This window comes from Pseudorasbora parva, chromosome 2, assembly GCF_024679245.1.
Source record: "Pseudorasbora parva isolate DD20220531a chromosome 2, ASM2467924v1, whole genome shotgun sequence".
Taxonomy (NCBI): domain Eukaryota; kingdom Metazoa; phylum Chordata; class Actinopteri; order Cypriniformes; family Gobionidae; genus Pseudorasbora; species Pseudorasbora parva.
The window spans coordinates 31,666,968-31,681,910 of record NC_090173.1 but is presented as its reverse complement, the minus strand read 5'-3'; the positions used below and the strand labels follow the sequence as shown (position 1 = coordinate 31,681,910).

Genomic DNA, 14,943 nt, shown 5'->3' with positions numbered 1-14,943 from the left:
TATATTGAAGACCTTTTTAAATTATTATATTTTACTTATGCCCTATTCAACACTTGTGCTTAATTTATTATACCTTGATTTATTGCAATATTGAGGTGTTCGGTTTTATTTCAACTTTAGAAAATAAATGTGATTGCTCTCCTCACAAATCAACTGTACTGTTAAAATCAGATAGGGACCCACTTTATATTAGGTAGCCTGAACTAAAGTTAAACTATTAATTTGATATAATGCACGTATTGTGTAGCTACATGCATGTTTTTACATTCTACTTACATTTTAAAAAAGACCTTTACACAGATCCCACCTCAATATCAGCAAAAGTGTTTTGCAATATAATATAAACACAGTAACTCCATTATACGTATTTTTTGATGTAGGTAGTAGTTAAGGCCACCTAATATAACATAGGACCTCAGATACTCTTTGTACAAAACGCTTTTGTTCATGGGTTGTAGCAGAGTATTTTTTGATTTATGTTGAGATGTTTTGAATGTATGTATGGATGTATGTATGTATGTATGGATGTATGGATGTATGTATGGATGGATGTATGGATGGATGGATGGATGTATGGATGTATGTATGTATGGATGGATGGATGGATGGATGGATGGATGGATGGATGGATGGATGGATGGATGGATGGATGGATGGATGGATGGATGGATGGATGGATGGATGGATGGATGGATGGATGGATGGATGGATGGATGACTACCCCGCTATCAATGGCTGCTGAGATCTGCTTGGTTATAAACATTCTCCTAAATATCTTCATATAAGTAATAAATACAGGTTTGGAACAAACTGAGCGTGTCTAAATTGTCATTTTTGGGTGAACTATCCCTTAAATCTGAATAGACAATTGTTGCAATAATGATGAATTGCATCAACAACAAAAACAAAATCTGCAAACTGTTGCTTTCACTTTTTTTCTTTTCTTCTTTTTTTCTTTCTAGAAACAACTTTTTCCCACTGTGGTTCAAGCAGGGATGGAATTAAAATATTTTTCTGGGCTTGTTATTCAAAACATATCACAAAAATGACAGAACAAAAATTCCCACCCAAACCTTTTCATTACTCTTGCTTAATGTTTCACAATTAAAAAAGGAAACTACAGTCATAACTGTACTAAATGCTATAAAAAACGAATCACTATCATTAATCATCAATAAGCCCCACCTAAAATGTACTCCTGTAAAACTGACTCATTTCTGAGACAAATCTGTGCATGCAATTTCACTGTTCTGGTCTAACAAATCTAACTGAGTTATGGGTGTGGAACTGTTCTGAGCATTTCCCTACCCAAGTCAGTGATACCTCTTGAGCGTGTGTGTGTGTGTGTGTGTGTGTGTGTGTGTGTGTGTGTGTGTGTGTGTGTGTGTGTGTGTGTGTGTGTGTGTGTGTGTGTGTGTGTGTGTGTGTGTGTGTGTGTGTGTGTGTGTGTGTAAAGAGGGTGTACACTAAATTTGAATAAGCTTGTTTTTTTCACAGGTAGGAATGTACTGGTCTTGTTGCTGATCATGAATACAGGGAAAGGTACGGAGTAAAAACGCAGTGACTATTTCGGGAGGCACTGTTACTGAGCAACACACAACACACAATCCGGAGCACCACAGAGGTAAGCCTTCATTCTCATCGAGATGAAATATGCTTAATAGTCATAACTTAATCAAAACTAAATGCTATCCATATTAAAATTATAACATGGCAATAGAGTTTATTCAGTTATGGACACTTGAGCAAAATTATTTAAAATTCTTTGCATCCTCTTTTAAAGCAGAGAATTAGAAAATTGAAGATTGCTACAGGCACAGTGGATTTTGAGGTGCAGGTCTCCATGCGTAATTACTGTGACCCTGTTCATTCGCTTGTTAACATTGAGAATAGTAATAAAAGAGGGGCAGAAATTAACTTGAGAAGACCAATGGGAATTTTTATCTAATGCATTTACGTTTTATATTGTGCTTGCACATACACACAAGTACAGGGTGTTTTTCAAGAATAAAATATTGAATTCAACATATTAATTCAGCACAGGAATTTAAAGAAGACAATTAACCTTCAAACCACAAAATTTATATTATAGAAAAACAAGAGAAAAGTTATTTTATTTTCCCTGCAGCCCTGTAGTGTAACTGCACTTTACTTCCACTTCTTTTTACTGAGGTGCGGACTTCTTTTCTCACACCATCACTTTCCTCCCTACTTCTCTCTGTTTCAGCCGTCAATCATATCTATCGTCCACCATCATGACTGAGTCTGCTGAGGCTGCCGCTGCCAGCGTGAGCAGCAGGAGACACGCAACCATAGAGATCACCAACCTGACAAGCAACTTCTGCCTCATCAACCCAAAGTGAGACTACAACCAAAAGCAAATCTAATGTCCAAAACTAAAACTGTCTCTTAACAGGCATTCGGGGAAATAAAATAAAGGGATAGTTCAACCCAAAATGGAAATTTCCTTATGTTGTTCCAGACCTGTATGATTGACTTTCTTCTGTGAAACACAAAAAAATGCATTTTATGGACAATATATATATATATATATATATATATATATATATATATTTTTTTTTTTTTTTTTTTTTTTTCAAAATATCTTAATTTGTGTTCAATTGAAGTCACAGATGTTTGGGACACCATTAGGGTGAGTAAATAATGGTAGAATATATGGATATGAATATGGTGTATATATATATATATATATATATATATATATATATATATATATATATATATAAAAAATATTATTTTTTTGTGAACTGTCCCTTTAAATGTGCATGTTGTGTAGCAGTGTGTGTGTGTGTGTGTGTGTGTGTGTGTGTGTGTGTGTGTGTGTGTGTGTGTGTGTGTGTGTGTGTGTGTGTGTGTGTGTGTGTGTGTGTGTGTGTGTGTGTGTGTGTGTGTGTGTGTGTGTTTGCTGCATTTATTCACTCGTATAAATCCCACAGGATCTATCTGGACAGTGGTGAAACCTCCAACCCACCTCAACCCACAGTTCGCCCCCTCAAGACTGAAGTATGCACTTTCAGCAAGACTAGTGCTCACGCCACCGGCAGCGTGGGGGTTCTGACCTACGACCTGTTCGAGCGAAGCAAAAATGACTATATTGAGACACTGGCTATAATGTTTTCTGTCCCCTGGGACTACAATCTGTATAAGAATTGGTTTGGAGTAGGTATCTACCCAAAAGGAAAGGAGTGTGACCAGGCCCTTTATAAAGAAATGTATTATCAAAAAAATCAGCAGGGCTTTGTGAGGGAGGAGGCCAATGGGTCAGGCATTAACTTTGAGGGCAAATGCCTGGACATCAGGGCCACCATGTGTCCGTTAGGCAGGGGTATCATAAAACTGGAGGTGTGGGACAAAATGTTCTCTCCTTTGAGTCAGCAAGTCTGTTAATAAGTCAGCCATTTTACTTATTCTATGTATGTAATGTCTATCTATCTATTCAAAATCATACAGTAACTTTTTTTTACGCATACTTATATAGCTAATGTGTTATCATTGATATCATAAATGTTACATGTACACTTACCAATGTCATAAATCTAGCACTGTTTCTTCTTTAGATTTCTGGCCAGACTTTTAGGCTCATTTGAACTTTGTAAAAGGATCTGATCTGAGAGCGTTTAAACAGGATCTAATACCTTCCTAATATCCCACACTTTAAAGTGTTTGCTTTTTCTGTCAGTAGAAAGCCTCAGATGTGTGTTTACAATTTGCTTATGCTTGCTGCAGGCTAAATCCGCTCTCATATCAAGCAACCATTGTGTTGTTATTCAGTCGAATCACCTTCTGGGATTTTTTTTTTTTTTTTTTTTTTACAACCTTCATCAGGACAGAGATCCCTCTGAACAATACACACTGTCTGTACTGACTGCCACTGTGGAGGGATTTTCAAATAAATATTTATTCTGCAATTTTGTAGTAATACCTTTGCCTTTTTACTGAGCCTGAAGGCTTGGTTCTGTATGTATTGGTGTATTCAAAATCTCAAATGAGAGAAGAGGCTGTTCGCCTTAAGCTGGAAATGGTCCTGTGTAAATATTTTGTGATATGTGTTTGGAAATTGCTAATGCCTGAAGAGGGCAGCTGAGCCATGGGAACTAAAAGACAGAGACGAAAATATAAAGAATGAACCACAGCACCAAAGAACTGGCAGAGCATCTTTTACATCTTTTAAAATCATCTTGTCCTGAATAACTCCTTCAGTAGGCACTGAATGATGCCCTTCCTACTCAACACTCACCATTCACAATTCAGAAACATCAGAGCCAATTTATTAGTACAAAAATATGGAGCTATAATTAGCAAACTGAAGGTTTGACAAGCAACAATCACTACTTGCCCAGAATCGAAGGGGGCCGATATCTCATTTAACACACCAGCAATCCAGTCATTAAGGTCAAAAAGCAACATCTGTAGAGAACATGCATCAAAAGACTGAAGCACTATTACCAACCAACATCAAAAATAAAACCAAGTATGTTCTAAGACCTTAATTCATGAGCTGTGACATTTGAAAGCCATATGTAATAAAATGGGCTAAACGTCAGCTCTTTAACAGATATATCTATGCAGCGTTGTTGCACTGTGTAACGGGGTGGTAGAGAACCGCTGTAAACAGATGGCAAGTGCTTTTCTGATACTACTGTGGGTATATTAAGTCAGGTGTGTGGATTTCCCCCACACTGGAGCTTGAAGCAGTATTCTTTTCTTTCCCTAGTGTATTTATTTTGCACTGCAAGGGAAATATTTCCCATTTTGCTTACGCTATTGTGTATTTGTGCATTTGAGCATGTCTATGCATGTCCATGCATGCCACTGGGAAATGCCAATTAATATTGACATAAACTCCATATAAAATAAGGTTTGCACCTGTTCTTAATGCTGCTAAAATACTTAATTAAACTGAGTTAGGACAAAGTAAGCTAATTGCAGAGTTTACAGATTTCCCTCAAAAAAAGTATAAACACTGTGGCACAAGGTTTGGCTGGTTAGCTTTATTGGCAATAAATAGATGCCTAAAAAGCATAATTTTCCAAAGATGGCCATTCAAAAATATAGTCAAGAAAAATATGGACAAAAAGAAGCAACACACAAATTGAAACCATTTCAGTATATTACAGTGGATGTTTTTGGAGTGTTCTTAAATGTGTGAAATTTTTCTATTTGTAGGAAAAACTGTTAATTCACAGGAGCTCTCAAAAGGAGAAGTGGTCATTTAGGAGAGGATACACCTAAAGGAAATCTCAGAGACATGTGAGCAGGGTATTGGACAAATGGTGCCCCAATACTTTATGTGGGGTTTGTGAGAGTTCAAGCTAATTTAAAGGGTTTTCACATCAGTACAGAAGGTCAGTATTGAACAAGATTCACAAACTGTAGAAGGTGCATGTTTGTATTCAAGATCACCGTGAGACATCTAGTAGGTGACCTTACCCAATATCAGTGACATATTAATTGTTAAATATTAATCCTACATTTCTCTGTGTGACGTATTAAACTGCATTTTAACATTTATAGGTTCTATAATATAACACATACTCTACATAAAATGTCATAGACTGTTTAGACAAGATTTTTTTGGAAGTGTTTACTGAAAAATAGCCTAGTGTCACATCAATAAAGCTTTTGTTCGCAAATTTCTGCTTAGATGCTATAAATACAATACCAGTCAAATATTTGGACACATTAACATTTGATTTAAAAAAGTCTCTTATGCTCATCAAGCATGCATTTATTTGACCAATAATACAGAAAATTATAAATTTAAAATAATGGTTTTCTATTTTAATTAAATATAATTTATTTTCGTGATGCAAAGCTGAATTTTCATCAGCCATTACTTCATTTATTCATCCAAGAATCCTGAAAAAGTATCACAAGTTATAAAAAAAATATTAAGAAGCACAGCAGTTTCCAACATTGATAAGAAATCAACATATCAGAATGATGTGACACTGAAGACTGGAGTAATAATAAATTATATTTTAAAGTATATTTCACAATATTACTGTTTTTTCTGTATTTGTAATTGAAAATTGCAGGCTTGATGAGCATGAGACTTCTTTCAAAAATATTTTAAAAAGTAATGTACTGTATCTTTTAACCGGTACAGCATATAATTTTAAATATAAAAGGCCTATACAAATTTGTTCACATGCTTTGCAATAATCCATGCATGATATCACAAAAATCATGTTTTCTGTTAAGAGAGGACATTATATTAAGGTTAATACAATAATTGCTATGATCCTGTAATCAGTATCCTAACAGATGTTTTTTGTTTCCTTTATCAGATTTGAGAATCACAGTGACCTAATACTGGCCCACATAGGACATTCTCATTATATGTTGTTATTCTAAAACAACAACAATATATATATATATATATATATATATATATATATATATATATATATATATATATATATATATATATATATATATATATATATATATATATTTATATATATAGTCCTGGTTTGTCCTCATATTCTTTCTTATAGTTCCCTCTCACATACCTGACTCAAAGGCTCATTCAATTTGCAGGTCCTTATGCGGTTCTTTTGTTTTCTCAAGTGTGAATCACATCATTATTCATGATCGTTCACGCCACTTTGCATAAGGGTCTTTGTATGTCTTTGTGAGTCTTACCAAATCTAAATCAATATATATTTTTTATGTGAATGAGTAGGCATAATGATTCTCACATCAGTTTGAAGCAAAAACTCTAGGCAACAAACATCAGGCAAGTCTTTTGGACACATATTGAATGTACGTTTTGTGGCCTTATTTCAGCAACTTTTTTTTATTAATCATGCACAAACGTTATTCTCTCAAAAATACAAGCATGTACATACATGTTGCTCACACATTATGGTAGCCCAGTTTGTGCTGAATAGAATATAATGATAGCCTGACAAGCCAGACCCACAACAAGATGTTGGGTCTGGGAACTCAGCATTGACAGAGCTCAATCTGAAGGGCGGGATAAACGGTTGTCATTCAAATACCATCTGCACGCAATAGGATAGCGCTACAACCAAACAGAGCAACGAAGAATGTGAATCACAGCTTGTTGATAGATTAAACTTTCGCAGTATCTGGTCGGCAAAACTCTGAACACATCTTCCCTTTCACATTCTTTGTTCTTTTCTCAAAGAAACACATAACTCCAAGTGTTCCAGAGTCCCGGCCAAAGCCGATTAGAAAGACTAGATTTGCTAGACTACACTCACGAAAAATTACATTTGCTACTGCTAGGGTGCGTCTAGATTTCTAGGCTAGTGTAATGACACTTTTGCGATTAATAAGCAATTTGAAAAGCACAAATGTCAGAGCATGTTAAAACTTCTTAAGATTCTAGGCGTTAAATATGAACCAACCACAAGGCAGGACACTGCAGAATCTATTAAAAAGAAAAAAAAAACAGGTCTGCATTTACAGTACATTTACGCATTTGGAAGACACTTCTATCAAAGGCGACTTAAGGCCTGTTCACACCAAGAACATTAACTATAAAGATAACTATAGCTAATAGCATCCATACCAACGCACAATAATTTTCTGTTTACTGAAGCGTATGCTGCAGTTACATCACCTGATACTTTAAATGCTCATCGTTCTTCAGCTGGAAAAAAAAAATCCTCTGTTCCCTTTCGAGAGAGGTTCCTCGTATTGCGTATGGGAAAAACTCTTTTTCTCGAGAATGTGAAGCAAAACTTTATTAATAAAGGTATCTATGTAAAGCGCAGTGCAGCTGCGCGACAATAGCCCGGCGTGAGGAGCGCTCTGATTGGCCGGGCCGCGACAACTGCAGGAACCTATGGTGAGGTGGCTGAGAGGAGCGAACCAATGGGGGCGCTCCAGAGAGACTGCCAAAAAAGGGGGCTTATATTAGCATACAGGAGGCTATATAAGACCCTGATTCATCATAGGTGTCAGATTTTATCTCCTTCAGCGACACCGTCGCTGACCTCCGGAATCAAGCAAACCGCCGTCGAAAAGCAAGCAGCGGAACATTCCTGCAGACCTGAGGACGCCGGATTCCCTCCAGGTCTCCGCCTTCAGCCACCTGCGTTCCAGGTGCGCAATCCAGCGTTAAATATCCTTTATTCTATGTGTCTATGTTGAGTGTTGAGTGTTATGTGTGTGTGTGTGTGTGTGTGTGTGTGTGTGTGTCTGTGTGTGTGTGTGTGTGTGTGTGTGTGTGTGTGTTTGCCGCTGCAACTGTACTTCTAGAGCTTACAGGCTTGTTCTATGCGAGGACTCTCTCGTTCTCGCATAGACGGAGCTCTTCTCTCTCGCTCTCGCAAAGACGGAGCTCTTCTCTCTCCCTCTTCTCTCGTTCCATCGTGCTGAATAGCACCACGGGGAGAGAGAATGTTAGAGGACATGAGCAAACTCAAGCCGAAGCTCTCTTCACTCTGCCGCGGCTCTTCCTCAATCTTCCTTCTTCTCTTGTTCCGTCGCGCTACCGCCGCGGACAGAGATTACTAGAGTGAATAGGCGAACTCGAGCCGAAGCTCTCATCACTATGCTGCCGTGCTGAAGAAGCGCCGCAGACAGACAGAGTTTTTCCTCCGACTTCCTCTTCGCTCGTTCCGTCGCGCTACCGCCGCGGACAGAGAATACTAGAGTGAATAGGCGAACTCGAGCCGAAGCTCTCGTCACTATATCGCCGTGCTGGGGAGGCTGAGCGGACAGACAGAGCTTTTCCTCACTCTTCCTCTTCTCTCGTTCAGTCACGCTATCGCCGCGGACAGAGAATACTAGAGTGTATAAACAAACTCGAGCCGAAGCTCTCGCCATACTGAAGAAGCACCGCGGACATACTGAAGAACCGCCGCGGACAGAGAATACTAGAGTAAGTTAGACGAGCGAGCTCGGGCTGTTGGGTATGTCAAGAACGTTCTCCCTGCAGCGCGCTTACTGCCAAGGAAGTTGTAATGGCTGCCTTGTCATGATAGCGCGCGGACTAGAGCGCGACTTACGTCATAGCACACGCTCACTGTCAGATCATAAGGGCGTCGGAATATGGCTGCCAAACTTTTTTCAGGCGGCTGGAAAGGTTTTTACACTGTAGACAAAGTGTCCACTACACAGTGTGCACCCCTACATAAGCGCTGTTAATTCAGCCCCACAAAATCACAAATAAATCCCGCAGCTGCCGGATTACACCATGTAAAGTCAACTAGCCTTATTGCAGTCAACTAGCCTGTGGTCAAACACGCTTGTCTGCAGACGTGCTTTCAGTCTAGACTAGTGGAATGGCTCCCATACCACCTGCACTTCCTTACATTCTTCCAGTTCCCTTAGTTATGTGACTGGAGATGAAATATTGCAGTCAACTAGCCTGTGTTAAACACGCTCATCTGCACACTAATGCTGTGTGCGTTTACCTCGGACTCGCTCACTGGTTTGCATCGTGGGTATTCTACGTAGGTTGCGCCCACTACACAGTGCGCGCCACTGCACATTGTTTAAAACTACACACAAAAGAGCTTTTCTATGTAGGAAATGTGCCCACTTTACAGTCTGCACTCCTGCACCCAAGCACTTTTCACAAAGCCCACTCTCGCACACACAATATAAATGTAAGGCGCGCGCCCACTGCAAAGCCTGCATCGCCAAAACCTAACACTATCCCCACAGTGTTACAAGCAGTGTTACAGCACAAGCAACCGGGTTAACAGGCCCCTATTACTAAGAGGCCCACCCCTGAATCTAATTCAACCCCTGGCTTCACGAGCCCAGGCCTGGCAGGCCATTCCTGGTATATAAAATTGGGTGTTGAACATATAAAACGAGGTTCTCGCTACAGTTTTGCTCGCAGACCCCCGCGATTCAAGCCGTGGTCGAGCCCTCAGTAAGAAGCAGTGTCAGTCACGTGCTTCTCGCTGAGGTGTTAAAACTGTAAAGGAGAGAGCGGTGGAAAGAGTGCACCCGACGCTAGCGAGTCAGGTTTTTACTGTCGCTAATTCCTCGTCCCGAAAATGGATGGCGGTCTCAGGCCCATTTTCCAGACATCTGAACAAAGCACTTATGACACGCTCGTTTCAAGATGCTGACGCTGAAACAAATCCTCGCGCACATTTGCCCGGGGGATTGGGTTTTCACAATAGATCTGATAGCCCCAGATAGCCCCCCCACTACAGGCCATTCTTGAGATTCGCCTTCGAGGGGCAGGGTTATCAGTACAGTCACTGTCATAGACTCAAGACTCAACGAGCGGCTTACGTCATAAGAACCACCACGTCTTGGTAACGTACATAAAATCGCCAGGGCAGCCGAGATCAGACTCTCTTCACTGCATAGCTAAGCATCTCCTTTTATGGGCAGAGCACAATCTGAGCTCCCTAAGGGTGGCTCACGTGCCAGGTATTCTGAATCAGGGTCCAGACATGTTATCCAGAGGACCCATTCCCCCAGGGGAATGGCCCCTTCACCCGTAAAACGATTCAGCTCGCACAGCACACGCTGCCCAATATTTTTCTGCAAACGCAGGGACGCCCTGGCCCATGTTTGGCCCAGACTCCCTCTATATGCTCCCTCCGATCGCGATGCTGCTACAAACCATCAAAAAAGATCAAGGGAGACAGTATCCACAGTGCTTTTAATAGCCCCACTTTGGAATAACCGCGCATGGTTCTCCGAACTGATTCAGCTGTCAGACACAGCCCCATGGCCCATTCCGCTGAGGAAAAACCTCCTTACGCCGGCGAAAGGGAAGATCTGGCATCCCAGTCCCGAGCTGTGGGCCCTCCACGTATGGCCCATCAACGGGTATCCGGGAACCTCTCTGACAAGTTATGGACACTATTTCGGAAGCTAGAGCCCCCGCTATCTGGCAGCTCTGCTTTGAAGTGGTCCGTGGTTTTCTAATCAGTGTGCTGCGCGAAACATCGACGCACACTCATGCGAACTGGCGGAACTGCTCGCTTTCTCCAAGAGCTAATGGACGCGGGTCGTTCCCCCTCCACGCTCAAAGTATATGTCTCCGCCATAGCAGCTAACCACGCTCTGATCGCAGCACATTCACAAGGGAAAAGTGATCTTATTGTATGTTTTCTTAAAGGGGCCAGGAGATTTAACCCGTCTTGCCCCTTCCTCAGTCCCTATTTGGGACCTCGCCGTGGTTTTAGAAGCCGTGAAGGGTCCCCCCTCCTAACCACTTCAGACCACGAGCTTGAAGCACGTATAACTCAAAACTGCTTTTCTGCTGGCTTTGGCCTCGGTTAAGCGAGTGGGTGGCTTACACTCACTCTGCGTGAGCCCTTTCTGTCTTGAGTTTGGGTCCAGCAACTTCAAGGTTGTGCTCAAACCGAGGCATGATTTTATACTCAAAGTGCTATCAACCCCTTCAGTATGCAGGTCTTTCACTGCTTCCTTTACACGCGTCTCAGAGACTATAGACGCAAACCTATTCTGCCCAGTCAGAGCATTGAGATTGTATCTAGAGCGCACCGCCCCCTTCAGGCAGTCGGATCAGCTCTTCATTGCTTCAGTGGCCGCACTAAAGTTTGTGCTGTCATTAAACAGACTCTCACACTGGATAGTGGATGCAATCCCACTAGCATATAGGTCTAAGAACCTAACCTGTCCTACAGCCATTAAAGCCCACTCCACTAGAGGCATGGCCTCGTCTTGTGCTTGGTCCAAAGTGTGGCACTTCCATGGAAGATATTTGTGCGGCGGCAGGCTGGGCCTCTCCGCCCACTTTTATCAGATTCTACAATTGGAGGTCCCAGCTTTACAAGCAGTGCTTTTCTCCGTCTAGGGCGCTATCTGCAGCCCTGGCAACACAATTGATTATTGCGTTCCGCTTATACTCAATCATTCATAGCAACTTTACACTCTACCATAGATCTGACTATGTCCGGTCAGGTGTTCAAACGAACCGACTCTTCCGGTTATTTCACTCTCCTTATGAAGCCCGCCTGTGTCAGTCTCTCTAAAGGTTTTTTGACTTTCCCTCATTCAGTTGGGGATTTTGGGTCAGTCAGCACACACAGCGTTTTACATTGTGTTCCCATATGCAATACGAGGAACCTCTCTCGAAAGGGAAAGTACTTGGTTACTTTCGTAACCTTGGTTCCCTGAGAGAGAGGGAACGAGTATTGCGTTCCGTGCCATGTTTGTGCTTCTCAGGTGTGGCATAAGCGCTCAAAACAAACTTCAGACACAGACGCTGCAACGGGCTTTTACGCGTAGCACACCATGTAACCATATATTGAAATATTTTAATGGCAGGTGTAGGGATGGCGAAAACTAAACATTTTCTTGACCGACCACCGAGCCTCATCAGCCGGTTGAAACCGGTTAACCGATTAGTTTAAAATATGCTGCGCTATTTGAAATAACAGCCGCGAGCCGCGAGCCGCGAGCCGCGAGCCGCGAGCCGCGAGCCGCGAGCCGCGAGCCGCGAGCCGCGCTCCCTCTCTCTCTCACACACACACACACACTGTCCTAGCGCTGCCGCCTCCCTTCCACTCACGTCACTTTTTTTAAATCCCCCACAGCGCGAAACACGAGTCCCGCAAACGCGCAGCCGAGGAGCTTGTTTGTAATCTGAGGACAATGGCTCCTTAGTTTCAAAATGGTTTGGGTACAAGGTGATTGCGTTGAAAATAAAGGCATTTGTCTAGCATTAGATGACAGCTCCGAAGAGACGCCGCTTTAGTTCGAGGTAGTGCTAACAATAATAAAGAAAGACAATCAACACCTTATGTGTTACCACTGAAATGTAGATGTAATATATTTCCAAATGTAAGCCCATCTTATGCAGAATGACGCTTCATCCTGTCGTCTGCCCTGGCTCTAACCTCGAGTGTTTACTTTTTGCAAACCTTGTGAGCGCGCAAACCCAAACGATGTGACCTCGCGGCAAATGTTTTTATTGGTTTATTAAGTATAAACAGGCGAGTTATGAAAAATTGAGTGCGAGGGATATGTTCACTTCACACCAAAAGATTTTGGAATGAGATGGCTAACTGTAGTAGCGTTTTGTCCACTGTATAATAGCCTAATTTAAAGATCACTTTTTTTTTAACCGACAACTTTGATCAGTTAACGTTGATACGGTCAGCCATCGGTCAAACGTTCATCGGTAAACATCCCTAGGCAGGTGTTAACTTTACCAACAGTCTTGCTTGAAAAAAAGGTTCTAAATAAAATAAAAATGTAGTCCATACTACCTTTATTTGTTTTGTATATCATTTCAAACTGCATTTCCACATTGCAATTTTGTATAGACTATTCATAAACTGAATTAACAGAAAAATTGCTATATCGTTATCGAGATATCAAACGAGCTATATCGGGATATGAAATTTTGGCCATATCGCCCAGCCCTAGCCTCCTGTATGCTAATATAAGCCCCCTTTTTTGGCAGTCTTTCTGGAGCGCCCCCATTGGTTCGCTCCTCTCAGCCGCCTCACCATAGGTTCCTGCAGTTGCCGCGGCCCGGCCAATCAGAGCGCTCCTCGCGCCGGGCTATGGCCGTGCAGCTGCACTGCGCTTTACATAGATACCTTTATTCATAAAGTTTTGCTTCACATTCTCGAGAAAAAGAGTTTTTCCCATACGCAATACTCGTTCCCTCTCTCTCAGGGAACCGAGGTTACGAAAGTAACCGAGTACGTTATCATTATAGCTGTGGTGTGGATTTCTGCATCCCAAAGAATCAGAACAATTTTAATTATCATCTTTGGTCTGAACAGGCCTTTACACTACATTCAAGATACATATTTTACCGGTTGATGCTAATTCATGCATCACTGTACTACACTGTACTGTACACAGTATTGATCTGCAATTTTAAATGTTCAAAAAAGGCAATTTCTAATATACACATTATTTGAAATGAATATGTTTGTCAACAATGGTATGATGGTATAATGCTCATACACACATAAATGATAGCTGTGATCACAAGGAATTATGCATTTGCATATAATTTAAATTCTCTTCTACAACATTTTCTGCAAGATATATCCTTAACTGATTTCAACAAGCCCAGTTTCACGAGAAAAAAACAATTTCATACATGTCTGAAAATAGATTTATGTTGGTAAATCACAATTTTTAAATGCTGTTATTTTGCTGTGTGAGAGTGCCACTGTGTGGAGGAATGAGGTAAAGTGAGGTAAGAGCTACATGCTATTTACGTACAATATTTATTAGATTATAGTTATGAAGAGTATTTGCTTTAAGCTATTAAGAGATAAAACTGATTAAATATGAATATATTTTATGTTAAATAAAAAGGAAAACAAAGCTTTCAGTCTAACATCCAACTATCCATCTCTGCCTAAAGGAGAGAGTATACAGAAAAAGATAGAAGTGTGTGTGTGTGTGTGTGTGTGTGTGTGTGTGTGTGTGTGTGTGTGTGTGTGTGTGTGTGTGTGTGTGTGGGCTGGTAATCCCCACAAAGATGGCAATATCCGAAATCCTTGTCCTTGTGGGGACATTTTTAGGTCCCCATGAGGAAAACATCGTATAAATCATACAGAAGGAGTTTTTTGAGAATGTTTCCTGTGATGGGTAAGTTTAGGGGCAGGGGCAGTGTAGGAGGATAGAAAATATGGTTTGTACAGTATAAAAACCATTACGCCAATGAAAAGTCCCCATAAAACAGGGAAACACTACATGTGTGTGTGTGTGTGTGTGTGTGTGTGTGTGTGTGTGTGTGTGTGTGTGTGTGTGTGTGTGTGTGTGTGTGTGTGTGTGTGTGTGTGTGTGTGTGTGTGTTTCTAAAATGATTTACCCCATATTTGAACTGTGCTTCGGTCTTTCAGTGGTTCTTGAGCAGCAGGTCTGTTGTCTGATCTCAGAGATGGCAGCCTTCAGATGTGTTGTAGGAGCGGTGTCAACCCCCACCAGCAGACACCCACTCAGTTGTGTCCAGAATGACAGCATCTCCTACAC

At 41.2% G+C, this 14,943-nt stretch overlaps 1 protein-coding gene across 1 annotated transcript; it reads left to right on the top strand.

Moving 5' to 3' along the window:
- The first annotated feature begins 1,456 nt into the window (after positions 1-1,456).
- Positions 1,457-3,801, top strand: apnl (actinoporin-like protein). Its single transcript, XM_067428934.1, has 3 exons — positions 1,457-1,624; positions 2,228-2,359; positions 2,958-3,801. The coding sequence occupies exons 2-3, from the start codon at positions 2,256-2,258 to the stop codon at positions 3,406-3,408; spliced, it is 555 nt and encodes a 184-aa protein (XP_067285035.1). The 5' UTR covers positions 1,457-1,624; positions 2,228-2,255; the 3' UTR covers positions 3,409-3,801.
- The last annotated feature ends 11,142 nt before the right edge of the window (positions 3,802-14,943 follow it).

Coding starts and splice junctions, on each gene's coding strand:
- apnl (XM_067428934.1), top strand. CDS start 2,256: ATGACTGAGTCTGCTGAGGCTGCCGCTGCCAGCGTGAGCAGCAGGAGA. Junction 2,360..2,957: donor TTCTGCCTCATCAACCCAAA/GTGAGACTACAA, acceptor TAAATCCCACAG/GATCTATCTGGACAGTGGTG.